This window comes from Hirundo rustica, chromosome 8 (assembly GCF_015227805.2).
Source record: "Hirundo rustica isolate bHirRus1 chromosome 8, bHirRus1.pri.v3, whole genome shotgun sequence".
NCBI classification, from domain to species: domain Eukaryota; kingdom Metazoa; phylum Chordata; class Aves; order Passeriformes; family Hirundinidae; genus Hirundo; species Hirundo rustica.
In genome coordinates this window covers 2,176,571-2,202,803 of record NC_053457.1, presented here as the reverse complement: position 1 = coordinate 2,202,803, position 26,233 = coordinate 2,176,571, and the positions used below count along the sequence as shown (strand labels likewise).

Sequence of the window (26,233 nt, the reverse complement as noted above, 5' to 3'; positions counted from 1 at the left end):
AAGGGATAAAATGCTGCTGATAAAAGGAAAATATTTTTATAAAAAAGCATTACAGGAGAGAAAAACCTTCACAAGCTGGTGAGCTGCAACTGGAAGGTGTGTGGGACTTCCAGGAGTCACCTGGGCGCTGTCTGACCCTGAGCCGAGCCAGCGGCTGCCCCTCCCCAGGGGCTGGCCCTGCTCTGGAGTGGTCGGGTTGCTTCCTGCAGCAGCAGGAGCGTCTGCCCAAGGAAGTTGCAGCACCCCTGTCCACTGGGACAGGGGTCCTGTGGCACCCACAGCCCCAGGCACTGCTGGCTCCTGCAAGGCAAGGTGGATGCTCGCTGCCCAGATGATCTCGCGGCTGGGTCACCTTCGCCACGAGCATCTCTGTCATCTTCTCCATGTGGGGTAGTAGGGGCCAAGCACCCCTGTGCAGGACTCTTGCTCCAGAACACATGGAAGCCTGGGAAGCCATTTCTTTGTCTCTCCTAGAAGTCTTTAGTTTTCTTTCTGGCGGGAAAACTGCTGCCACTCAGTGCCCCAGCATGCCACACCAGAGCCTCTGGCAGAGAGCTTAGCTCTGCCTGCAGCACCGGGCATCCCGCAAAATGGGGTTCCTGCCACACAGAGCAAAACCTGTTCCCAACAAAGCTTTGGTCTGTCACTTAACAGTGCATTCGTTAGGGAACAGAGCGACTTGGAGAGGGTTCCAAAGCCGTTCAGACCTGCAGGCAGGCAAAGCCCTGGCATGCCTTTCCAGCGGAGCTGCTGAGACAGGGAGAAGGAAGTGCTGGAGGCACCAGGTGCTGGATTCCCCAGCAAAGCCGGGAAGGGGCTGAGCCCTGGGTGGCAATTAAGCACGAGTCCTGTGCTCAGGATGTTACATCCGTAGTACATGAGGGTGTGGGTGCTGGTTTCTCCTTCATCCCTGAACCACTTTGAGGGTGTCCTGCTGAAGCCAGCGCAGGATAATAAATCCTGCAGCAGCCTGGGGACTCCCCAGCCCGTTCCGGTGGCAAATTCTGTTTCTTCTAGCCACGTAGCATGGAAATTCCTGTGGTGCCAGGGTTGCTCTGCCTGGCCACACCGCCTGGTGCAGCTGTTTTGCTATGACTAATGTTTATGTTTGTCTCGAGGCCTGTTTTTACTCACCTTACAACAAAAAGAAAAAAGGAAAAAAAAAAAAAGAAAAAACCAACAAACACACTCTGAAGTAACAGTGTCTGCCACAAGGTCTGATATCATCACTGGGGCTGAGTCACGCTCAGTGACCGTAGTACGGCTCAGGAGCCGTAGTTTCTTTTGGATAGGCAATGCCATATGCTGTGTTCAGACGCTGCAGGAGCACCCACGTCCCCCAGGGCACCACAGAGTCCTGTCACGGTGGCCCCGGCACTGGCTGCTCTGGCCGTGCTGGCCCCAGGAGGGCAAGGGGAAGCATTTCCCACTGCACCCCCCATGCCTCCACCTCTCCACAGGGGCTCTTGGCCCCGTCACGGGAACATCCTCCAACACCCTCCAGATGAACTTCCTAATTGACAGGCATTAAAAAAAAAAACCAAACAAAAAAAACCCCATAAAAACAAAAGAAAACCATAAACATCCTTTTTTCCCTTTTAATCAGCACTGATAATGAAACAAACAGAAAGATAAATTGCCCTGATCCCAAGCCAAGGATTAAACTGCAGCAGAAATGAGGCTTCTCCCAACATGTGTCCTGCTGAAAAGGCAGCAGCATCACAAGTCCATGGCCATTTCAAAAGGCTGGTAAGGAAAGAGGGCTCTGGTGGCAGCAGGGAGCCTCACCCCTTCCTGTTTTGCAAAGAAAAAAGGTAGTACAAGGTTGTCTGGTGATCCTGTTTTGTTCCATGCTGAATAAAGTATTTTACCATCCACTCCCAGAGAGGATGTTCAGTCAAGGATCCAGAAATGTGTTGATGTTGCAGAGTTTAGACCCTGGTAATAAGTTAATCCTCAGGGAAGTCTGCAGGTGCAGGACATCCTTCCATCCCCACATCCTCAATTTTCAGCTGGTCTGTAAAATGTGAGCTGTACAGAGCCATGCACTTCTCCATGGAAACAGGTAGTTAAAAATCGAAATCCGAGCGAGAGAGGTTCACTTTCAGTCCCAGAGCAGTGGCAGGATGGGAGACAAGGGCAGGGATCCTGCACACAGCTTCGTTTCTTAAGGCATGGCTGGCCCTGGCCCTGCCACCCTCCCGGGGCCGTTGTCTTGGTGAGCATGGCGTGGTCTGCTGGATGTGGTTTCCTCTGGGGTTTTTAGGCTTTCAAGGAATTTGGTGAGTCAGGAACAGGATCTGGAAAAGGGCAGACCAGGGATATTAGTCCAGCTTACAGCTGAAGGGATATTATTCCAGGAAGTGGCCAAACTCTGCTTTTGCGTGGAAAACAGAGGGTTTAGGTCCTTCCCATCTTTTAAGCCGTGGGTCTCGATGTCCTACACGCCACCAAGTTTGCCGCCGATGTTTAACCCCTCACTTTCCCCTTTCCTCCCGCCGCCTCCAGAGCGGCTCAGCGTGGCCGGGCACTCACCCAGGGTGGGGAAGAAGCAGTCCCCGGGCCCGGGGGGCGACAGGGGCGTGCTGGGCTCCGAGAGCAGGTGCCGGCCGGACTCCGAGGGCAGCCGGCTGGCCGCGTAGGAGAGCTGGGGCCGGGGCCGGGGCTCCGCGCTCGCCGACGGCACCGCCTCGAACACGGGGTTCTCAATGCCCTGGGCGCTGCTGCGGGACAGGAGAGGCATTTGCGTCTTTATTCCAGGAGCCTTTTTTATCCCCAGGGGTTTGGCTGAGCGTCGGGAACGGGCCAGCAGGGCGGGGAGCGGGTGCAGGCGGCGGCGCCTCAGCCGAGAGCCGCTGGGGAGCCCGGCGCAGGGGGAAGGTTGAGCCAAAGCGGCTTCGGGCCCTTCCTGGGGTGCTGGGAGACAAGGGCCCTTGAAAAACGGAAGGAGGCACTTCCCATGTGGAGACAGGGAAGAGAAACGGCGATTTCCCAGAAAGGGAAAGGACTCGCCAGCACCCCTTTCACTGTGCCGGGCTGAGGGTATGTGCCGGCTCCAAGGGGAAGGAGGAAAGGACAAACCCTTGTGGGGTCTGGGATGCAGGCTGCAGGGACGTGTGAGGAGCTGGGGGGAGCTGAGAACACATGCCTTTCCTTACCTGTCCATCCTGACAAGCTCGTGGGCACCTGCCAAAGACAAAATGTTTGGGGTGAGTGCTGCCAGCAGAAGGCCCGCCATCGGGCCCAGCCCCACTGCCAGGGCTGTCGTCTGGTGTCTCACCCACCTCCGATTCCTCCTCTCCCTTTGCATTCCTCCCTCCCTCACTCGCTTCTTTAGCCCTCTGCTTTGCTCCCAAACCTTCTTCTCTGCATCCCTGCCCTCTCCTTGTTCACTCCCCAGCCCGGCTTCCTGCCAGAGACCACAGGCTCCAAAGAAGGGGAAGAGGCACTTGTGCAGGCATGGGGTGAAGTGAGGTGCAGCTGCAGTCTGGCCCCACTCGTGCCCGGGTGCAGCCACCACGCACCCATGGCACCGTCCTGGGGCTCTGCAAACACCACCTGCCCCCGTTTGGCTGGGCAGCACCGTGTTGGGTGTTCCCTCAGCCCCTCAGCCGCAGCACATCCCACAGATCCCGTGTCACTGGGCTCTGCTGGATGCCTGTCTGCCAGCACCCTGAGCTGAGGTGCTTGAGTTTCGGCCTAAGATGTGCCAAAAAAAGTGCTGTGTGGAAATAAGCTGGTCCGTGATACCTGAGAGGCAAACCCCCCCTGGATTTTGGCTGCCCTCTGGTGTGAAGTAGCATCCAGGTGATGCTTTGCAGACGGAGGTGGGAGCTGCAGCCCAGCCGCAGCTAAATGGGTGCCTGAAGGGCATGGCTGCCGAAAGCACAGTTCTCATTCTCGTGGCTGGCACTGTGCCCGCTGTTGCTGCAAAAAACCCACTTCTCCAAAGCTCTCCTCGGAGCCTCACAGCCGCCCACCAAGCCGGGAGAGGAAAACCGCAGGGTCCCCGCTTGCCCAAGGGCTGATGAAATGGCTCTGCCAGTTAAGGTGGTGCCCCTTTCCGCCTGATTACCGAAACCTCTGGGAGCCAAGCACAGGCAGGAGCTGGCAGCCGGCTGTGCCTCAGCACAGCCTGGGATTCCAGGGCTGGGGCAGCAGAGGGGAGACCTGGCTTGCTGCACTCCTACGGCCACAGGCGTGTCAGGGGTCTTTTTAAACAGCAGCGTGAGAAAAAGTGCGAATAATGCTTTTCAGTCACTTGGAAGGCAAGGCTGCTGTTTCAGGTATGCAGTGGAGGGAGGGATGAGATGCCTCTCACGGTGGATGTGCAGGAAAGGGCTCAGGGAACATCCACAGAGTCTCAGTGCCCCCAGCACACTGCTGGTGCCCCCTCCCATCCCACACTCCTCAGCAGCAGCCTGCAGGCATGTCTGGTCCTTCCCAGGACAGCTCTGCAGGAGGCATCTGGCAGGGACCTGTCTTTGGGGCACCTTCCACCACGCCCGTGGGCCCTGGGGCAGCCGAAGCAGCTGATCCCAGTGGGGCACATTCCCACCCGGCCCTGCCAGGCCGGCGCAGCGCGGGGGATGGGATGGGTGTCCCGGTACGTACGCCTGCTGCTGGCAGCTTGTCTCTGCTTGTAGATGAGGAGCAGGATGAGGGGCAGGCAGAGGATGCCCACGATGCAGGCGCCCGTGGCAAGCGCGGCGGCCGTGATGTCTGCAACAGAAGAGCACAGAGATGAACCCTCCCATTCACCTGCCCTTCCCTTGGCTTCCCCCAGCCAAAATCACAGGATTGGTTAGGACAGAAGGGACCTTAAAGATGACTAAGTCCAGCACATGGCAGCCCCGTGTTGCCTCAGAGCTGATGCAGTGTGGTTCCCACACACACAGGATTCACCCTGGGATGTGTTGCCAGCTGTGGAGATAAGCTCTGAGGCATCCTGTTAGAACTTGGGCCAGAGTCCTTCATTGCTGCAGGACATCCCAAGGATTTTGGTCCTCTAGATATGAGGAGAGAAGCCCTGATAAAGGCTCCCAGTAACGTTGGAGCGCTGACTCTGACCCACTGCCAGCCTCAAAGTGCTCAGGCATCAAAGGGCCTGTTACCCACAGCCTCTGCTGATTAATGTGCCCCTGGAGAGTGTCACCCACAGAGGCTCTCAGGCAGGCTGGCAGCCTGCAGGCCCATCTGTGACCATCAAGGCACTTGTGGGATGGCTCATGGGGAGGCTGAGGGCTGCTGAAATCAAGGGCAGGTTCAGCTCCTCTCGTGCGCATCCATCTGAGGAAGCAGCTTCTGGCTCCATGTGTCTATGTTTCAGGAGGGGACATTTTTCTCTGTTTTCCTGACAGGCCAGGGTGTCCCAGCACTTGAGACTGAAGTTTAGGGACAAGAAAACACAGCTCATGGGGACCAGGAGCTGCTTCCCTTGTCTGGGCATGCTGTAAAACAATTTTAGCTGAATCTGCCCATTTAGGAGCCAGCAAAGGGGGATACACGGAGCGACCCAGCAAGAAACCAGCTGCACAGTGAAGTGTGGGCATCTCCATGTCTAGACACAGCTCTGGGGAGAGCCCCACATTGTCTGAGCACTCAAGCAAGATTTGGGTTTCCCCTGCTCGAGGCAGAGGTGGCCCAGGTTTGGGGTGTAGCAAGAGGTTCCTGCTCCTCTTTACCTTTCTGTCCCTTCCCATCTGCTCGTGGCAGCGGCTGCTAAATCCCTGCTGTGGGAGGGGGCTCAGGTGCTTTACAACAACAGGGTGAATGATCTCCAGGAGCTTCAGGACTGTCATGTCCAGGTGATGGGCTGAAGAAGGCTCTCCTCCGCCTGAGGGTGTGCCTGTCGTGCGCACCCTGTTGGAAGGGCAATGGAAACCACCCTCCCAACACCCGGCTGTGAGGCTGTGTGTGGGCACTGGTGTGCTGGCAGTGATCCCGAGGGAAGGCACGGGCCTGGGTGGCGAGCAGCACCTTGGAAAGAGGGGTTTTTCCCTTTACCTTTGCCGGTGGTGGTGTGAAATGTGCAGTTTTGAAGCCCTCCTTTGCCTGCAGAAGAGAACAGAAAAGCTCAGGGTTCACTCAGGTCTCAGAGAACTCCCAACCTGCTGGCTGTCCTTGCCTTTTCACCCTGGTATTGAGAGCATCATCCCAGGGCAGCCCAAAGCAGGAGTTTAACCCTGGGAAGTGTTCACTGAGATCCCTGATGCAAGACCCCCTTTCTCCATGGCAGCAGGGCCCATCCCTGAGAGTGCAGCCTCTTTTATTTCAGTCTGAAAGAAAAGTTATCAAATGCTGAAAATCAAGGCCAGGAGATGCCTTCCCCTCCCTCATGCCTCTCCCACTGGGCTGCTCTCCCAAGGTTATCTGTGAGCCCTCACTCAGGCTTGCACCACCAGCCAGCTCCTTTTAAGTTGAGGCTTGTTTTCCACTCTGCCAGAAGGAGGTTGAAGATCAGTGAAACTATGTACTGTGGATTTTATTGCATTCCACCCTCTCGAGTTATTAAGATTTTTTTTTTTTTTTTTTTTTTTTTTTTATGTTTCATTGCTCACTTGCACTAATTCAAACCTACAACATCTGCTGCTCTTTGACTTTTGGAACGTGCCCTGCACTTCCAGCATCAGCACACGCTGCCTCCCCAGCCCCGGTGCTGCATCCCCCCTTCCCTGCGCTGTGCCCTGGCACGGATGCAGGGCTGGCAGGGGCTCCCTTGCCCCCCTCACCTCTCTGGATCTGTAGCTCCACGAAGCCGTGAGCCACCTGCATGGTGTGGGGCTTGCCGTGGCCTTCCCTCCTGACCTCCACGGCGTAGCAGCAGTAATTCCCGCTGTCCTGCAGCGTCAGGTTCATCACCACGATGTGGAAGGCGCCGTGGCGGTCAGGCACAAACTCCACGCCGTGGTGGCCGCTTTGCCGCCCGTGGGGCGATTTCTGGGAGCCGTTGCCCGGCGGCTCGTGGTGCCTGCTGAGGTCGCGGTGCAGCTCCTTCTCGGTGACGTTGCGGATGTGCCTCTTGTCGGAGCAGCTCTGGTCGCCTGTGCTGCTGAAGTACCAGGTCTTGTAGAGCAGGTCGTGGCGCTCGGCCAGGGCGCCGCTGATGCGGCAGGTCAGGGTGACGTTCTGGCCCTCGGGGCAGACGCAGAGCGAGTACGGGGTGGTGATCAGGAAAGCTGCTGCCCCTCCTGCTGGGGAGAAGGTGCCGAGTCAGAGCCCGAATTTGTAGCAAAACTGCCCAAACAAGCACGGCAAACCCACCACCAGTGTTGGCAAAGGGCGGGCAGGCCCTGGCACAGGGTGCCCCGAAGAGCTGTGGCTGCCCCTGGATCCCTGGAAGTGTCCAAGGCCAGGTTGGATGGTGCTCTGAACAGCCTGGGGTAGTGGAAGGTGTTGAAATTACATGATCTTTAACTCCCAGTTCTAACCCAGATCATTGCAGGATTTTGTAGCAGGGCTGGGAGCACAACTTCACCCTAGGAGTCAGCTCTGCGGGAGAGACGTGCTTGAAATACAGCTGAGCATCAGCAGCAGGGAGGCAGGAGCTTCTCTGGGCCAGCAGAGGTGTGGGGCAGGGCGGCAAAGGAGGAGGAGAGGAGAAGCAAGGCAGCAGGCTTGTGAAGGAAGAAACACAAGCGCTGCTGGGCCAGCTGCAAAAAAATAAAAGGAGCAAAAACAAACAGAAAAAGTTCCAGGAGGAGCAGTGACCCCTCCTTTTCCCCCAGATGAGGCGGGGAGCAGGTCCTACCCTCCTTGTTTTTCAGCCCCCAGGGAGGAAAAGGGGGAACTGGCTGATGCTGGCAGTGAGTAGCTGCTGGAATATGAAAACAATTTTCAGAGAGAAATTCTGGAACGCGGGCAGGAGGCGTGGCAGAAGAGGGAGCAAGGGGCACCCTGCGGCATTGCTGGTCCTTCCCCAGCACACGGGTGGAGGGTACTGCTGGGTGAGGGGAGGGAAAAGTGCAAAGACAGGAGAGGTTTTGGTGCTCTGGCCCTGCCGCTCCTTCTCCACTTCGAAAGCTGGAGAAAAAACAGATCCTGGGTTTATTTACTTTAAATTGCTGTGGGAAAGAGGTTTCTGGGGTTGGTTTGCAGCAGAGAAGATGTTACGAGGATGAAATGTTGGTTTTTTGTTGTTTTTTTTTTTATTTTGGTAACATCCTGTTGTGCCATTAGCTCCACCACGTTTCGCTTTGAGGTTTCTCGCTTGCTTTATCGAGAGGGTGTCAATCGCAGGCAGGGCGTGATGTGCCTGCCCGCAAGCATCCAGCCAGGCCAGAGGCTCCCCACTGCTGGGCCACCCCGAGAGCATCCTCCTCCTGGGAGCAGAGTCACTCTGTCACCTGCCTGGCCGAGGCTCTGCTGCAGAGTGAAACCAAAAACGTGCCTTCCACGCCTTGTGGTTATCTCTGACTCTTACGTGGTGGTGCAAGAGCAGCCGTGGAGCCCCCGAGCCCCTGCCCGAGGATGCTCTGCGGGGAGAGGGAAGCTTTGGGAAGGAGATCGGCCCCAGTGCACTCTCTTCTCCGGAGCCCACAGTGCCGAGGAGTCCCCAGAGGCAGGGATGGCGTGACCTTTGCCTGACCACTCCGGCTAATTGCTTCCTGTTCCCACAGCACGTGCAGCAGCACGTCCCCGGAGCTGCTCTGGGGCAGAGGTTTGCGTGGCCTGAGCTCAGCGCTGCAGTCTCGTTTTCAAGCCCTGACTCCTCTTATCCTCGGGTGCTGCTGGGGCCGGGATGCACGGCCAGGCTGGATGGGTTCTGGCAGGTGGCAGAGCGGGTCCCCCAGCTCCTTGCCAAAGCACTGAGCACAAAAGGCACCTCAGATGTGTTTCTCGATACCTGCTGCAAGGGGAAGTGCCCCATTCACATCGGGGGTCTCCTGGGAGCCAGAGGAAGGAAAGCCAGGGCTCTATTGGAGGAAGCCACGCTTCCAACACCTTCCAAAAGTAATCTGCAGGAGTCTTTTGTTTTCCACACAGCCCCCTCGAATGAAGTAGGGCCGTCCTGCTCATCCCCGCACAGTTTGCAGAGCTCTGCCTTGCTGAACCATCCAGCCTCCACCTCCGGAGCTTGATGGGAACCGTCTGCATGGAAAGTCAGCACAGCCCACGCTTTCGGGGAGGGGCAGAGGTTACCATGTGTGCAACTTTTGGCATTGCAGGCTTCCCTTCCTTTTCTGCAGCGGGAGAAGGCTCTCAAGAGCCCTGGAGTGGAGAAGAAAGCAGCTGGCAAGGCACGGCACAGCCCAGAGCGGTGCCAGGGCAGTTGGCGTTCCCTGCCCAAGATGTACCAAGGCTTCAAACGCATGCTGGATGCCAGATGGAGCCCAGAGGAAACATCTTCTGGTGGTGTCTTTATGCTAAAGCCCATGGATCTTAAATCTCCTGGGCCTCTTCCATGCCCAGAGCCCAGGCTTAGCTCCTTCCACACCCCAGTCAAACAATTGCCTTTGAAGTCAGAGCTGCTGGCAAATGCCAAAATGAAGCCAGATGCCCATCTCTGCGCATCTCCGGCTGGTTGGACCAGCTGAGGGCTGAGCTCAGAGCTGTTGTCTGGTTACCATCTGCTAAAGACAGAGGAGGTCTCAAGCAGGTGCCCAAAGTGCTGGCATCACTCTCTTGACACCTGGGAGCTCTGTTCTCAGACAAAACAGAAACACAATAAAGTGCAGAAACCTGTGCTGCTTGGCTGACCAACAGCTTAAATAAATCGGGATTTCACACCACATTCTGGGTCAGTGAAGCTGTCTGCTTCTCCTGTGTTTGGTCCCCGGCCTTGGCAAGCAGGTGTTTGATCTGTGCACTCCTGTGCTTGACAGAAGTGATTTCCACATCAGGCCACCTCTTTCCACTCTGAGGAAATCTGCAGGGATCAGGGGATGGAGCCTTTGGAGGGGCTGTTGGATGCAGAAGTGGAGCAAGGAGCTCTGCTTTCTTCCTCTTCTGGGAGTTCTTGTAACAGGCTCACATCAAAGTGCCCCAAGCCCCATCATCACTGTGCTGTGATTATGCTTCAGAGTTACCAGCCAGGTGAGATGTGCAGGGGCATCCATAGCTCTGCAGGGGCACCTCGAGCACGAAAGAAAGAGGAGAGAAGAAACTCGCCGAGGATGCCCAAGACATGTTAACAGTCCTCATCTCCTGCACCCCAGGGGCCAAATGGCTTTCCAGCAGTGGGGATACCCATCATCCAGGCAGTGGAGGGAGCAGCCTCAGGGTTGTGCCTTGCTCCTCTTCCAGCACAGCCCTGGCTCAGGGATGGCACCTGGGATGCGATTTTGGAAAGCCAGCTCAGCTGCCATCCTTTAGGTGAAGAGGAGCCACTTCCCCATCCACCTGGCTGCCAGCATCCCTGAGCTGGATGTCTCCAAGGGCTATTTCTCCATCAATCCCTGCTAAATTTAGCCAGGGGTTCAGAAAGTTTTGGCAGGCGTGGGGTTGCGCAAAACTCAGTTCCTCTGGCACCAGCCTCATGTTGAAATCAGCATCCAAGCTTGTTGCACTGCAGAAGGCCTGAAGTTCAGTCCCAGCACCCCAGATGCATACACGAAATCATTCAAATCCCTGTGGAGATGCTGGGAATTGCTCCCTGATTCCGAGACTTGGATGAGAAGCAAAACGTGGTTCAATCCACACCAGCCTTGCTGTCCCAGAGGAGAGAAGGGACTTCTGGCCCCATTGCGGTGGGGCATCTCTGGGCATCTTTTCTTCCTGGAGATGCGCTGGCAGAAGTCGCGGAGGCAGCCGCTTTGTCCCGGGAGAGAGGGTGAAGCCAAGCCCGATGCTCATCCTCCGCCTGCGCAGGGCCGGGAGGGATCAAGGTCCTTCCCAGCTTCCTTCTCCGAGTCGTCGTCCGGAGCGGAGCCGCGGCTTTAACGCCACCGCCCCGGTCTCACTGCCTGGCCCCGAACCCCCGAGCGGAAACGCTGCCTGCCAGTGCCGGTGCGGAGTCAGCCCTCTCCCAAAGCATCCCCCCTGAGAAGCGGCCAGAGAGCTTCCAGCGCTGGGAAGCGCTCCCTCCGGGGAAGGGGAACAACTCGGCAGCCCCTCACAGTGACCCTGGCCACGGCTGGTTGCCCACCCGGAGAAGCTGCCCGGCGCATCCTCAGAGAGGGCATCCCAGCCCCGCTCGCACGAATCCCGTCTCTCCCTCCCGCAGGGCTGTTGGAAGGGTCTTCTCACCGTGGCACAGCCGGGGACCCCCACCGTGCCGGGGAAAAGTACCGTGCGGGAGCGGAGCAGCTTTTCCAGCCCGGGGTCTCCAGCGGGAGGCTGGCGGAGACAGGGGGCTGCTTTCCTTCCACGCACGTTAGATCAAAGCAGAGGAAGAAAAACAGTCTCAGAGAAGAGAACAGAACAGCAGTTCCCCTGTGGCCCCTTTACCCCAGCACAAGCAGCGCCGTGTGAAACACTGGCTCGATCCCCCCACACGCACCAAAATCACGGGGCAGGACAGCAAACAACGGCCCGAACAGCCCCGATTCCGTGTGCCCAAGCACAGCCCCGGCAGGCGAACACGGTGCCCCGGTGAGGAGAGTTTTCTCCGGGCAGGGAGGAGAGGAAAGCGAGCTGGATGGAGCTTACCGTGGGAAGCCAGCAGGCAGAGCGCAGCCAGGAGCGGCCCGGTGCGGAGGGACGCTGTCCCCATGGCGGCGGGGTGACGGGGGAGAGGTGGCCTCTGCGGAGCCACCGCAAGCTCTGAGCAGCCCCGCAGCCACGGCCGGACTTGCACACACAGGAAATTTCATTGCGATTCGCGCAGCGCTGGAGAGACCGGCGAGCACCCCCCGGAGGTGAGAGGCTGCAGGGAGCTGCGGGCGGGAGCGCCCGCGGGTGGGGGTCGCTCCGGAGCCCACCTCCCCGGGCACTGGTGCCTCGCTTAGAGCCAGCGGGTCGCCCTGCGTGCGTTTTTGGGGTGCTGAGGAGGATGCTCGCCGTGCCAAGGGACTCGCGGTTGCTGGTCTCCATCCTTTTCCAAGCAGGAGCCGATTCCTTGGGCCGGGTTGTAACTTTGCTCGCAGTTACTGGTTTTCGCTTGTTTGTGAGCATCAAGGAGGCAGAACCTCTCCTGGGATGAACGGGCACCAGGTACAGGGGAGGGTTACTCGGAGCAACGCCGACTTGGAAAAGGGAACGGAGCTTTCACCCCAAAAAATGGGAGCCAAGCCTCCTACAGCCCATTTACACTCTGCCCTGAGACGACAAAGCAGCCCCGTGGTATGACACATAATTCCTCCTGGAGCTTCTCTTCAAATTCCAAAGGCATCAACAAAATCTCTGGCTGCAGCTGAGAGCTGCCTCATTTCCAGTCAGCCTTCCCTGGAAAGAGGAGCCCAGAGACACGTGGAGTTTTGCAAACTGCAGGAAACTTTGCTGTTTGCCTGCTGTGAATCCGGAGTGTGCAGGGAAATAGAAAAGCACCTCATTACCGTGTGGCATTGTGGTTTTTACTGCAAACACGGCTGTGATGCTCCTGCCAAAAATGTAACCCTTGGCTGCCTGGAAGAAATTTGTTGCTGGGGGAAGTGTAGGTGTGGAGCCCAGACACCCCAAGGTAGTGGTTTATTGTCACCAGCCCCCACCTCTGTGGTGAGCCCTTAGGCAGAGTGGTGTGCCGCTGCCACCTCCCCATCCCCAGGAGGGGTGACACTCCCGTAAGACAGCCAGGACATCCAGGTGCCCGTGCAGGGCCAGGGATGGCTGGAAGAGGCTCTGATCCAGCTGAGCCTGACCAGTAGTGATGTTGTGGTCAGCAGGGAGGCGGTGGGACCGTGAGGGGTCAGTCCAAGATGCTTGGTTTTGTTCCTCCCCTGAACCACGGCAGCATCGTCTCCAGGTATTTTCCATCCATATTGCCACACTTGTCTGTAACAACCAGGGTGTCCCCAGTGTCAAGGCAAGGACTCACACAGGCCTCCTCTAAAGGCAGGGAGGCACAGTGGGGTTCAGCATCTATTTTGCGCTGTGCCATGGGCTGCTCCCTGGTGTTGCCATCAATGGTAAACCGTGAAAAGAGGAGGAATCCCACAGAGGCACGCTTTGCTTGAGAACAAGGGTGTGATTTAATCTCAGCACATTTATCTCTGTACCCAGCTGTTACCTGGAAGTGCATCTGAAGCACTTCAGGAATGCACGGCTCATTTCATTTGGAGCCCTGCACTCTGTGTCTCTTGGTAGTGCTGAGCTCGTGTTGGTCACTGACCTTGACAGATCCAGCCTTTCCCAGCTGGCTCCAGAGGCTGCCCAGCAAATGCCTCCGCAGTGCTTAACGCCGTGTCCCGTGTCCCACAGGCCACCACCATGGTGTACGTCACCATCCTGGATGAGAATGACAACGCTCCCGCCTTCCGGCAGCAGCTGTACGAGGTGACCCTCGACGAAGGGCCCTCCACGCTCAACGCCACGCTGGTCACCGTGCAGGCCCTGGATTGGGACGAGGGACCCAATGGCACGGTGGCCTATGCCATCACCGAAGGCAACATCATGGGCACCTTCCACATCGACAACGCCACGGTCAGTACGAACGCCGGCCCCGTTCCAGACACGTCCCTGTGCCGCTCCCTTCACCCCCAAGCTGCCCTCCCCTGTCCTTGCAGGGGGAGATCCGCACGGTGAAGGAGCTGGACTACGAGATCAGCCATGGGCGCTACACCTTGATCGTCACCGCCACCGACCAGTGCCCCATCATCTCGCGCCGGCTGACGTCGACCGCCACAGTAAGGAGCTGACGGGGGGGGTTGCAACACTGTGGCCTCTCTGGGGTCGGAGAGTTCCCACTTCGTGGGCAGTTTCACATCTCCTTCCAGTGGTCACCAGTTGCTTTTCCCAGCTGTGGCCGGTTTTCCCAGTTGCTGTCACCTTGCTCCCTCAAGGGTGTTTCAAAACGGGGTCACGTGCAAGAGACGCTTCTGGGTTAATTAGCCCAGTTATTTGGTCCTGCAAAGACATAGGCAAATTCCTGGAACTCCTTTTAAGTTACATTATGTCTTCTTGAGATGTCCTCTTGGTCCTTCCTGCTTGAAGGGGCAGCAGGTAGTGAAGCATTGCTATAGCATTAATTTCAGCTTCATCTTGATCTTTTCTTGTTATTTATGTGCTTTTAAAAGTCCCTTTTCCCTTGTAAGGAGGTTATTTAAAGCCTCAAGTCATTTTTATATTGCTTTGCTCTGTAGCTCTTTCTGTTTTCCCTGGGCCACAGTGACCCAAACTTAACGCACTGCTCAAAGACTGGGGAGGGCAGGCGAGCAGCTCCAAAGCAAATATTTTGCAGGAATTGAGTACACCGATTATTTTTGTGACCAAAACCAACATTTGACGAATTGTACAGCGTGCCCAGATGGATTTGGTGGTCTGCAGGTGGCAGGGATGGGTTAAATCTTCTGTCTTGATTGCCACAGACCTGTGCCACCCATTTACCTCACCCTGATGTCGAGCCACAGGCTTTGTAATCCCCCAAAAGGAGATAAGTTCTTGTGTGTGAAGGGGGAAAAAAAGAGAAAAACTGCAGGGGAGATACCAGTGTGGGAAATTTCCATGGATAAAATCTGTCTCCACAAGCCTGGCAATGGGACTTGGGAAGTGGCAGTGGACAAAGGGAAGGCCTTCAGATTTGGGCATCTGATACTGCTGGGGATGACTTCTTGGCCAAGGACAGACCCAGGGTTTAACTGCAGGCAGTGAAGGCAATGGTTGTCATGTGCTGCAGGCGAAGGCAGAGCTTCCCCTGCGCTTGGCTCAAGCAGAGACTTGAGCTTGGAAACCCCTTCAGCAACAAGCACCGAAGCCAGGAAAGATAAGAAACACCCTCCCTCCACTGTTCAAGGAGTTTGTGCCAGCAATGCATGAAAACACAGTTTTTAGGAGGAGGTTTAGGGATTATTTGAGATCCCCAGTGATGGGAAGTCCATCACCCTGATAAGGCGTGCCAGTGTTTGTTTTCTCCACTGCTAGGAAACAGAGCAGAGACTTGGATATACTCTCTGTTAAGATTAGATTTAACCAGCAACAAATGCCCATCTGGTGGATTTCACTGTTCTTCAACTCAGGATGAAATCAGAAGACTCCTCATTTCCAGTGTCTTTCTCATAACCACCTGTACCACCAGTGGTGGTGGTGGTGGTTTTGTTGGACCAAGGATGCAACCCGTCAATTTTTTAAAGTTTGCTCAGCATTAGGAATTATTTGTCAGAGGAAAAGGAGCGACCCAGTGTGCAGCTGGCTGCAGGAGACTGGGTGTCTCCAAACTCACGTCTGTGGTTTTGTCTGTCCTCTTTGGACGTGGATGTGGAGGACACTGGGGTTTTGCATTGATTCCCCACCGTGGTGTGTGGCCCAGAGGTTTAGCAGTGTGCAGCTGGAGTCCTGTAGTGCGGCTGCAGGACAGGCACGCTCAGAAATAACCGAGTTTGAATCTCTGAGCTGTGGGATGGATGTCCGGTGAACCCAGAAAAGCCAGAAATACGGGAGGCATTCTGCCATGTCACCCACCAACAGCTTCTTCCCATGCTCATGGCCAGTGGGGTGGTCTTCCCTTCCCCTTCCATCCCTCTCCTCTCACAACCCTCACGCTTCTCACCGTGACCGCAGGTGCTGGTGAACCTCAATGACATCAACGACAACTGTCCCACCTTCCCACGGCCCTACGAGGGTCCCTTCGATGTCACTGAGGGGCAGCCCGGCCCTCGTGTCTGGACTTTCCTGGCCCATGACGGGGACTCAGGACCCAGTGGACAAGTGGAATACAGCATCATCGCCGGGGACCCCCTGGGTGAGTGGGGATGGGGGTCGTCGCCTCTCCCGCTGGCTGCCCCATGGAAGAGCCTGGCTTTGGGGAGAGGGCTCGGGGCAGGAACGCTTCAGAAAAGCCATCCTCCCTCCCAGCTCGGCCTGTCGACACCAGGAAATCCTGTTTTGAGCAACAGGAAACTTAACCTCTTCACGCCTGGATGGGAGGTGGCTGGGGCTTGTGGAGGGAAGGGGGAAATCTGCTCAACAATAAAGGTGAAAAGAAATCAAAAAGGCAAAAAACCAAAGCGCAGAAAGAGAAACTGAGCCTTGTCCTGACTCCCTGTGGGGTTTGCAGAGTATTGGGGACCGAGTTGCTCTCCATCACTCAGGGCTCCACCAGCACCTTGGTGCAGATGGCAGAGGAGCTGAGGGCATTCCTTAACGTGGGTACATCTGGGTGAAGGTGAAGGGAGTGGTGACTTTGGTCCAGGGAATCTGGAAGGCGGAGCTCAGTCCCATCTCCCAGCTGACCCCACTGCAAAGCTTTTCCAGAACAAGCAGGACGAGGCCCTTCAGCTCATGGGTCGTCTGTGCTGCGTAGTCCACGCTGCTCTGGCCATCCCAGGGCATGGAGGGGCTGTTGGCAACTTCAGAAAGTCCCAGAAAACAGGGACAGGCGCCTCTTAATTGGCCATTCACCCCATCCCCTGCTCCTGCTGCTGCCTGTGAGTGCATCTAGCACAGTCCCCAGCTGTCACAATCCTCCTGTATCTGCAGTAATGGGGCATGGGTTTGCCCCCAGACCTGCCACAGTGCCCCAGCTCCCAGACAAGCCACTCCCTTGGGGAGCCAAAGCATGGTGAGAGCCAGGGCCCCGCTGTCTCCGGCAGGGGAATTTGTCATCTCCCCGGTGGAAGGAGAGCTGCGGGTGCGGAAGGACGCCGAGCTGGACCGTGAGAACATCCCCTTCTATAACCTCACCATCGCCGCCCGGGACCGGGGGGTGCCTCCCCTCAGCTCCACTGTGAGTCCCCCAGCCTGGCACGGGGGGCTGCGGCCCCATGCCCAGATCCTTTCCTTTTGCTCTCTGGCTTCATTCTCCTCCCTTCCCTCCACCTCCTTCTCCTGGTCCCTAGGCCTTTCCATATGGGGCTGATTTGAGGAAGCCCACCTCTTGCCTGGGGAGTGCAAGAAAAGGATGGGAGGCATGGAAATACGTGCCACACGCCTGCCCCGCTTCTCTCCCTGGCAGATCCTGGTGGGTATCCGTGTGCTGGACATAAACGACAATGACCCCGTGCTGCTGAACCTCCCGATGAACCTCACCCTGAGCGAGAACGCTGCCGTCTCCAGCTTCGTCACCCGCGTCCTCGCGCGGGACGCGGACCAGGGCCCCAACGCCCTTCTGACCTTCGACATAACAGCAGGGAACACAGAGAATGCCTTCTACATCAACAGCACCGTACGGCCCCGGCCCGGGGGTGGGGTGGGATGCTGGGATGAGGAGGCTGGGAACCCAGCTGTGCTGTCTGGCATCCCTGTCCTGGCAGGAGATGTCCTAGGGGAAGCATTCCGCACACCCCGCGTGGTGTTTTCTCCCTTCAGAGCGGCGTTGTGTACGTGAACCGCCCGCTGGACAGGGAGCGTGTGGCCGAGTACAGGCTGACCGTGACGGTGAAGGACAACCCCGAGAACATGCGCAATGCCAGGCGGGTAATTACGGACACTGCCGGCACCTCCAGCGGCACAGACAGGGGGGCGGGTGGGAAAAGGGGTTCCTGCCGTGGCCACAAACAAGGGGTGCCTTTACCCACGGTGTTTCTGATGGCAGCCCCATCCCCAGAAAGCATCTGGGGGTCACAAGGAGGGGGCTACAGCCCCATCCCCAGCAGAGAACAGGACCAGTAGGATCTAGGGCAAGTCCAAAGTCATTTGTTGACTCCACGCAACAGCGGCAGATGTCGTGGGAGGTGGGGCAATGTTGGGCTGGAGAGCTGGACGACCACAAAGATAGTGGAACCTCCTTTGGCTGACTGCCCCAGCGGGAGGGTCCCTGCACACCTTCGAGGGTAGTCCGGGGAATGCAGCTTTGACTAGAGGTGGGAGAGGGGGAAGGTGAGCTCAAGGAAAGGACATTATGGTCATCGCTCTCTTGTTCCAATTTTCCTTTAGGATTTTGACCTGCTGGTCATTTCCCTAGCTGATGAGAATGACAACCGCCCTCTCTTCACCCAGAGCTCCTACCAGGCTGAGGTGATGGAGAATTCGCCCCCTGGTAGGTCTCTCTTCACTCTCTTATGTGGGTCCCTTCAGGGCTGGATGAGGGGAGCTGTCTCCTGGCCGTGGGGAGGAGAGAGGACCTTGAGCAGGGCAGGGCCGCAGATCAGTAGGACAGGGATGCTGAGTCTGAGGAGCTTGTGCCTTGATCAGCCTTGACGAGGCCGTAGCTTTGGTCCAAGCTGCTTGTGGAAACCCTTCCTGGCACAGGCCAAAACTCGGCACCATGTGGTAATTGCTCAGCTGCAGCAGGTGCCCATGGGCTGAGCGGAGCCTTGGGGGCAGCCCTGAGGACACCCATCTGCCCGATACCCTGAAGAGGATGGGCTGCCATCTCTCCATCACCTGGAACTTCCCTGCGCCAGGGGTTAGAGATTTTTAGAAGAGTCCAGCCTGTCCAGATAGACACTTCCCAGACAAAGATTTAGAAGCACTCTTCTTACTGTTTTGCTTTACCTTCCTGCCGTTTAAATTTCTCCCTGCTCCAAGACCTCAGCTATCCTGTCCTGCCATTGAGCAACACCTCAAGCAAAGGTTTTGGGTGCCTCCAGGTGACACCCTTGGTAGCAGGGTGCTGGTGCCACCCCTCTGATGGATGTGTCTGTCTGTTTGCTTTTAGCTGGATGTCCCACCGCCTCTCCTGGGCCTCTCCTGCGAGTTGGTCTGCAAGGCTGCAGCAGCCACCCCCCCCAGTGCCTCATGCCCCATGAGGCCCGGCTCTGTCACCTCCTCCATTCATTCATTGCTGTCCCTCATGCGTCACTGGGGTGGGAGGGGGACAGGGGGGCCCTGCAGCTTACTGCCACACTCCCTAATGCTTTTGTCATCTCATCCAGGGACTCCGGTCACAATGCTCAATGGACCCATCCAAGCTCTGGATGCTGACCAGGGCAGCAATGCTGTGGTGACCTATGGGCTCCTGAAGGCGTCCCCAGACCTCTTTGTTGTCAACAACAAGACAGGTGAGGTGGCTCAGCTGATCTGTCCCTAGTCCAGGGCCACCAGGGCCCCACGTGGTCTGCCACCAGGCTTTTCCTCTTCTCCAGGTGTGGTTTCGGTGAAGCCTGGAGGTGTGATAGACCGAGAGGCTTTGCTGGACCCTCACCTGGAATTCACTCTGGTGGCTCGTGATGTGGGGGGGCTGAACAGCACTGCCAGCCTGGCAGTGACCATCCTGGATGACAATGACAACCGCCCTGTCTTCCAGCCGGCATCCATCACGGCGCGGCTGTTGGAGAACAGCCCTCCAGGTCAGGACTGGATGCGAGGGTGGGAAATGGGGTGACCTGGGTGTCCCCTTGGGACTGTGAAGATCCAGCTCCCAATGGCACAGTTGACCAGGATGGGGTCAAAGGGAAAATCTGGGAATTGAGGCTGGCCATGTTGCTTGGTGGTGTTTGCTTTGGGACCAAGGGCTTGTTACTGCTGCCCTCCAATCCTCGCTTGAGAGGGCTGTGTCCCACCTTTCCAGGCTTCTCCGTCCTCCAGGTGACAGCCACGGATGCTGACAGTGGCCTCAACCAGCAGCTGGACTACCGTATTGAGGGTGGCGGTCAGGACAGGTTCCTGATCGATGCCACCACGGGGGTGATCCGCGTGGCCAACATCACCATCGACCGCGAGGAGCGCGATGCCTACCGGCTGACCGTGGTGGCCGTGGACCAGGGCACCCCGGCGCTGTCGGGCACGGCCACCGTCAGCATCGTCATCGACGACATCAACGACTGCCGGCCCGAGTTCATCAACCCCATCCAGACAGTCAGCATCCCCGAGTCGGCTCCCCCTGGCACCGTGGTGGCCGAGGTGACCGCCATCGACAGGGACCTCCACCCTCGCCTGGAGTACTACTTGCTGGGGATCGTGGCCCGCGATGACACGGACGCGCTGGTGCCCGAACAGCAAGGAGTGTTCACGGTGGATTTTAGGACAGGTAGGAGAGCGGGAAGGGCGGAGTGGGCAGTGTGGACCCCTCTCCTCGTTTCTGCTTCTACTTCTTCTTCTCTGCATGCAGGTAGGTGTCCAAGGTACAGGGAGGCGATGCTCCTCTCCTGCCTCCCTGCTGTCCTCCTCCGGCTGCCCTGTCTTCTCTTCCCTGTCTGACTGACTTAACTTTGCTTTCTTTTCTGGCTCTCAGCCTGCCAGATTTTTTGTCTCTGTGTCTGTGCTCATTTTTGTCTCCACCCGTGGCCTCCCTCCATCTCACCCATCTCCATTGGCAGAGATGGCCTCCGCTGTGGGCCGGGGGCTGCTCAGCCTTGGCAGACTGGACCCAAGCACCCTCACTGGGAGAGCGAAGGGGCACTCCAGGGGAGGTGGTGGGCACCTTTGGGGAAGGAGGGCCAGGAACTCCCCATGTCTCTTCTGTGGAAGCACAAAGGTGACCCAGGAAAGAACAATGCCCTTGTTGGGAAAGATACAGGACAAGGTTGTTAAAGGCTGAGCTCAGGTGGATGGGGTTGTGCAGGGGAGCAGCAACAGCTGCTCCCAGACCCCTTTTAGATGCACAACTGGAACCCCCAGAGGCCATGTGGAACAGGCAGGTAGGAAGGACATGGAGAAGAGGGGGAGAACAGTTGTCCTTTCCTGTAGCTCTTGAGCATTTTCCTCATTCACCCTTTGGAGAGACAGGAGAACAAGCACGGTGCACGGTGCAGCAGTCAGCTGGTACACACCTCCCTGCCCAAGCTGGGGCACAGGCACAGCCTGTGACATCCATCTCTTTGGGGTTCCCAGGAGCTGTGAAGATCAAAACTCCCCTCAACCGTGAACTAGTGGCCACCTACGAGGTCACCATCTCTGTCCATGACAACGCCAGCGAAGTCATCGACCACTCGGTCAGCGTCCCCAACGGTAAGGCTTGTCCCCAGGTGGTGTGGGGACAGGCACTGGCACAGCCCTTCCCAGGCACCACCGCAGCTTCTGCGCAATCAGCAGCTCTCCCACCTTCCTCCCCATCCTGGCCAGTAACATTCCCAGTGGAACCAGTCCTGGACCAGCTGCCATCAGGCTCAGGTTCTCCCCTGAGGACTCCTTTAGAGAGAATGTCTCAGACATCCCAGGGCTGCAGTGGTTATGGAAAGGATTGTGTGCCCATAACCTCACCGTGGGAGGCACTCATTTCTTCATTACCATTCCTACCACACCTTGCCACCCCACTATGGATAAATTCAGGCTCATGTGTGAGGAGACACACAAAGATCAGGAGCAGGTGTTCCCCTGCAGCATAGGGACATCCATAGCTTGCTCAGGGAGTAGTGGCTTTGGGGCATGTTGCAATTTTTCTCAATGAACCAGCTGGCTCTCCTGGACTTTCATACTTGCAGCTTTACAATCCTCCTTCCTCCCAACCTTCCTTCGCTTTCCTTTCTCACCTGTTCTCCTTCTGTTCTCTCCCACTGTGGTCTCCACGGTGGCCACAGCCAAGCTGACAGTCAACGTCTTGGATGTCAATGACAACACACCCCGCTTCCGCCCCTTCGGGGTCACCTATTTCACTGAGAGGATCCTGGAGGGAGCCACGGAGGGCACCACTCTCATCTCCATCTCAGCAGTGGACCCGGACAAAGGTGCCAATGGGCAGATCACCTACGAGCTGCTGAACCTCTCTCCGGAAGGTTACGCCTGTCTGGAGGACCATTCGGCAGGTTGGTGGCCTGGGGAGGTGGGAATCTGGGGCAGGTCGGTGACCGGGGTCAGGTTTCTCATTTCAGGGTCTGCCATCCTCTAGGGAAGGTTGTGGCCAACAGGACAGTGGACTACGAGGAGGTGCAGTGGCTGAACTTCACCGTCCGCGCCTCCGACAACGGCTCTCCCCGCAGATCCGCTGAGATCCCCGTGTACCTGCAGATCGTGGACATCAATGACAACAACCCTGTTTTCAGTCAACCGTCCTACCAGGTGAGCTGGGCTCCCCTGTTAAACTCTGTGTGTGGGGCTGGGTGCTGCCTGCCTGCTGAGGACAGGCACAGGGCTGGGGGCTCTCCAGGAACACCTTCTCCTCCCGCTGCCCGTGCTTGAACGATTTGGAGAAGATGGCCAGCCCTGCCTCGCGCTTTGTGCCAGCACCTTGTTGGGAGCCTGGCTGTGCCCAGTCCCGGGGGCCACCTGTGCCCTCAGTTACACCCAGGCTGAGCCAGTCCTGCCTGCTCCCTCCCTTACAGAAAGCTGTATTTGAGGACGTGCCACTGGGGACGGTCATCCTGAGCGTCACGGCCACCGATGCGGATTCTGGGCAATTTGCTCTCATCCAGTACAGCCTGGGAGATGGAGAGGGCAAGTTTGGGATAAATCCCAGCACGGTAAGGAGCCAACCGAGGCTGGAACGGAGCAGGGAAAGGGATGGGAGGCTGAAATAGTCCCAGTCTGTGCCTTGCTCCCACACCTCACCTTCTGCCCCTTCTTGAGTACCAGCTCTGCCAGACGAGGTCCACCTGAAAGTCTCTGTGTGCTGCAGGGTGACATCTACATCCTGTCAGCCCTGGACCGGGAAAAGAAGGATCACTACACACTGACAGCCGTGGCCAGGGACAACCCTGGGGATGTCTCCAGTAACCGTCGGGAGAACTCTGTGCAGGTAGGGCTCTCCTCCTCCCATCACCCCTTGGGTGCTGGTCGCCAGCGAGAAGGTGTTGAAGCTCCGCCTTTCCTCCCCAGTGGCTGGACCAGGGGGGAATCGGGCAGAAGGAAGAGCGGATGACGCCAGGAGCTGTGGGGTGGATGGTGCGGGGCACTTTGTGCGCTGGGGACAGCACGTCGGCAGGAGGGCCAGGGGAGGGTGACGCTATTGTCTGCGAGTGCTGTGGCATGAATGGGTGCCCCAGCCACGGCGGGCCCCATTGTTGGAGGCAGGAATTCAGCTGGTGGAGTTAAACAAATAGCAGGAAGGGCACCTCTCTCCAGCAGCAGAGCTTCAGGTCACAGCAGGGGTATGGCCCCAGGGGCTGCCCAGCCTTCCCCAGCCTCACATCACCCAGCTGGCTGTGCTTTGTCAAAGGTGCTGATCACAGTCCTGGACATCAACGATGTCAGGCCCCAGTTCAGCAAGAGCCAGTTCAGCACCAGCGTCTACGAGAATGAGCCTGCGGGGACATCGGTGATCACCATGAGTGCCACTGACCTGGACGAAGGGGACAACGGCGTGGTGACCTACAGCATCGAGGGTCCTGGAGCGGGTGCGTGCTGGGGGCAAGGGGCTCTTCCCCAGGAAGGAGGGTTACGAGGAGAAAGGAGCCATAGGCACCAAGCCTACACCCATCTCCCGCGGCTGGTTTGGACTCGTGGGATCAATACTGAAAGCGTGGAGCTTTCTCTATTGCTCTGCAGTTTCCAGTTCCTCATGGTGTGGGATGTTTGGACTTTGCCTGCCTTCATGCTGCAGCCCAGCCTTGGCATATGCTCTTGTCTTCCCAGCCCCAGCAGGACTTTCTATGTGCACCAGTGTGCCTTGGAGCAAACTCACTGCCTGCTTTAGGTGCAGGCTTTGAAGGGGCAAAGAGCATGGGTGGACAGTGCTAGTGCCTGAAACCCAGTATATCTGCGCACTGAGAAATTGCAGAAGTGTTCCAAAAGCTCCACTGTTCCAGCCTGGGCGGGAGAGAACTGCAGGCAGGGCTGAGCAGGGAGTAGGTCCCAGAGAGGAGGGTGTGGCAATGTGGCTGGGATGCTCTGAGAGCCCTGAGACCACCCACACCCCTGGCCTGCTGTGGGGGGTGCACTTCAGCGGTATACTCCCTTCTAGTCATTATTTATCTGGTGAAAAGTGTCCTGAGCCAGAGGTGCGGGTTTTTTCTCTGTCCCCAGAGGCTTTCAAGATCAATAAAGACTCTGGGCTTGTCACATCCCGGCGACGCCTGCAGTCCTACGAGAGGTTCAACCTGACTGTGGTGGCCACGGACAAGGGGCATCCCCCTCTCTGGGGGACCACCATGCTCCACATCGAGGTCATCGACATCAACGACAACCGCCCCGTCTTCATCCGCCCGCCCAACGGCACCATCCTGCACATCAAGGAGGTAAATCCCTCGGGAGGGAGCAGGGTCACGCCGTGTTGAGAGTGTGTTCAGGAGCGCTCCTGCCTATGACAGCAAAATCCAAACTCCGTCTCCACTGGGGATGCAACAAGACCTTGATTTGGCATGTGGCAAGAAGGTTTGGGTCATAGGGGTGGACATTCAAAAACAGCCTCTCTCCATACATGCAAGCAGGGCGCTGGGGCGGATTTGGGGAACAGAAACCCCAGCAGCACTCAGAATTAGTAAACAGTCTGTGCATGCAGGGCGTGTTTATAAACAGGGGCTGGAAATGCTGACATTCTCCTTTCTGGGAAGCCAGGCCTGACTCAGCCAGTCCCCACCCACCAGGCCAGAGGCAATCATGGCCAGCCCCCTGCTGGGTTTTGGGTGGTGGGAGCCTGCTTACCTCCAAACCCCAGGGATTTTGAGCCAAGGGGGTCGGAGGGGCAGGAGGGGCAGGGGAAGCAGGGGGTTTGCATGCAGTGCCAAGGCTGAAGGGCCGTGTGTGTGCAAGCAGGAGATCCCCCTGCGGTCCAACGTCTACGAGGTCTATGCCACGGACAAAGACGAGGGTCTCAACGGCGTGGTGCTCTACAACCTGCTGAAAACCGGAGCAGGGAACAAGGACTGGGAGTACTTCAGCATCGACTCTGTCAGCGGGCTGATCCAGACGGCCATGCGGCTGGACCGGGAGAAGCAGGCAGTGTACAACGTGAGCCAGGCAGGGGGCCTCGAGGCCCTGGGTGCAGCATGGGGCTGGGCTGGTGGGGTGCAAGTGATGTGGTGGGGATGGGGTCTGCTGACACAGTTGTGGAGATGTCACACCTTCGCAGGAACTGGGGGGTTATCAAGTGCCACAGGAGGGTTGCATCCTGGTGGGCCAGCACCTAATTCCCTGTTAAATTCCCCCCAAAATCCTCCACCGTCCAGCTGTCCTCTCTGCCCCTGCCTCAGTGATGTCTCCCAGGCCGTGTGGTTTGGCCCAGGACAGCTCTTTTGCCTCTCTCCCCAGCTGATCATCGTGGCCTGCGACCAGGGCCAGCCACCCTACGAGACCATGCAGCCGCTCCAGGTAGCGCTCGATGACATCGATGACAATGAACCCATCTTCCTCAGGCCACCTGTAAGGCACCGTGGTGAAGGGGGCGGGATGCAGGGTGTGCAGGGGATGCAGGGATGCGGATGCCAGTGAGCACATGTGACTGAGTGTGCACACCTGGGCACCACCATGGTGGGGTGCACCATGGGATTTGTCCACTTTTATCTGAAGCAGCCTCAGTGCTCACAGCATTCCTTTCCCTGGGGTCTTTGGCAGAGGGATAGCCCCCAGTACCAGGCACTCTCTGTCCCGGAGCACTCGCGGCCGGGCACCGTGGTGGGGAACGTCACTGGTGCGGTGGACGCAGACGAGGGCTCCAACGCCATTGTCTACTACTTCATAGCAGGTGGGTGTGGGGACGGCAGCTCTGTGTCCCCCACACACCCCTCACCCAGGATTTCCGTCCTCTCCCTGCTGCCTCTCTGCCCTGCTCAACGGGCAAGGTGGCGTTTTGGAAGTGCCAAGCCCAAAGAGGACTGACTGGGGGTGCCGTTCTGCACCCAGCTGGGAACCAGGAGAGCAACTTCCAGCTGAGCCGAGAAGGGAAGCTGAAGGTCTTGCGAGACCTGGACCGGGAGAAGGAGCCGTACCACTCCATCATCGTCAAAGCATCCAGCCAGAGGAACTGGGCTCCTCCCCGGGGCCAGCGGGCGGGCAGAGCCCAGTTCTGGGATCTCAGCGAGGACCTGACCCTTCAGGAGGTGCGGATCTTCCTGGACGACATCAATGACCAGTCCCCCCAGTTCACCAAGTCGGAATACACGGCGGGTAAGAGGTGCTGGGGGCTGGGGGGGCACCAGGAGCCAGAGACACGTCCAGGGAAATCCAGCAGGATGATGGAGCAGCAAGAGCCAGCCCGGCCCCAGGTCCCTTTCCCATCTCTCCCTCAAAGGGGTTGCCACCGATGCCAAGGTGGGGTCGGAGCTGATCAGAGTGCTCGCGGTGGACGCCGATGTGGGCAATAACAGCCTGGTCCTGTACAACATCCTGGGCATCCGCTACATCAAGCAACATTCCAATGACTCTGAGGAGGTGGCCAACATCTTCAGCATCGGTGGGTGCCCAGGCTTCTGCAGGAGCACGGGGCCTTGGGCAGAGACATCCCTGTGGCCAA

The 26,233-nt window shown here is 57.6% G+C and overlaps 2 protein-coding genes across 4 annotated transcripts in view; one reads left to right on the top strand and one right to left on the bottom strand.

The window, feature by feature from the left end:
• The window catches only part of CDH23 (cadherin related 23), a 183,007-nt gene that overhangs the window by 152,470 nt on the left and 4,304 nt on the right, over positions 1-26,233 (top strand). Inside the window, exons 37-58 of the mRNA XM_058421437.1 lie at positions 13,297-13,518; positions 13,602-13,721; positions 15,592-15,772; positions 16,623-16,756; positions 16,985-17,194; positions 17,338-17,445; positions 17,905-18,007; positions 18,846-18,971; positions 19,056-19,259; positions 19,481-19,939; positions 20,743-20,859; positions 21,429-21,653; positions 21,737-21,906; positions 22,170-22,307; positions 22,463-22,582; positions 23,003-23,180; positions 23,809-24,020; positions 24,538-24,732; positions 25,033-25,143; positions 25,336-25,465; positions 25,624-25,887; positions 26,012-26,173. Coding sequence (XP_058277420.1) covers positions 13,297-13,518; positions 13,602-13,721; positions 15,592-15,772; positions 16,623-16,756; positions 16,985-17,194; positions 17,338-17,445; positions 17,905-18,007; positions 18,846-18,971; positions 19,056-19,259; positions 19,481-19,939; positions 20,743-20,859; positions 21,429-21,653; positions 21,737-21,906; positions 22,170-22,307; positions 22,463-22,582; positions 23,003-23,180; positions 23,809-24,020; positions 24,538-24,732; positions 25,033-25,143; positions 25,336-25,465; positions 25,624-25,887; positions 26,012-26,173 — 3,889 coding nt within the window. The remainder of the gene's footprint in view (positions 1-13,296; positions 13,519-13,601; positions 13,722-15,591; positions 15,773-16,622; positions 16,757-16,984; positions 17,195-17,337; positions 17,446-17,904; positions 18,008-18,845; positions 18,972-19,055; positions 19,260-19,480; positions 19,940-20,742; positions 20,860-21,428; positions 21,654-21,736; positions 21,907-22,169; positions 22,308-22,462; positions 22,583-23,002; positions 23,181-23,808; positions 24,021-24,537; positions 24,733-25,032; positions 25,144-25,335; positions 25,466-25,623; positions 25,888-26,011; positions 26,174-26,233) is intronic.
• Positions 1,594-11,778, bottom strand: VSIR (V-set immunoregulatory receptor). 3 transcript variants are annotated; one of them, XM_040070569.2, is made up of 7 exons: positions 11,590-11,778; positions 6,732-7,193; positions 6,007-6,054; positions 4,615-4,722; positions 3,159-3,186; positions 2,536-2,723; positions 1,594-2,300 (listed from the first exon to the last, which is right to left on the bottom strand). In XM_040070569.2, the coding sequence occupies exons 1-7, from the start codon at positions 11,651-11,653 to the stop codon at positions 2,263-2,265; spliced, it is 936 nt and encodes a 311-aa protein (XP_039926503.1). In that variant the 5' UTR covers positions 11,654-11,778; the 3' UTR covers positions 1,594-2,262. The 3 variants fall into 3 exon arrangements, with proteins under 3 accessions (XP_039926503.1, XP_039926505.1, XP_039926504.1); XM_040070571.2 differs by having other exon boundaries at positions 2,536-2,720; XM_040070570.2 differs by having other exon boundaries at positions 6,732-7,190.

Excerpts from the sequence above, each read along its gene's own strand:
- VSIR (XM_040070569.2), bottom strand. The coding sequence starts at position 11,653 with ATGGGGACAGCGTCCCTCCGCACCGGGCCGCTCCTGGCTGCGCTCTGC. Across the intron at positions 4,723-6,006 it reads TCACACCACCACCGGCAAAG|ACATCACGGCCGCCGCGCTT; the intron begins GTAAAGGGAAAA and ends CTTCTGTTGCAG. Across the intron at positions 3,187-4,614 it reads ACAAGCTGCCAGCAGCAGGC|GTGCCCACGAGCTTGTCAGG; the intron begins GTACGTACCGGG and ends TGTCTTTGGCAG.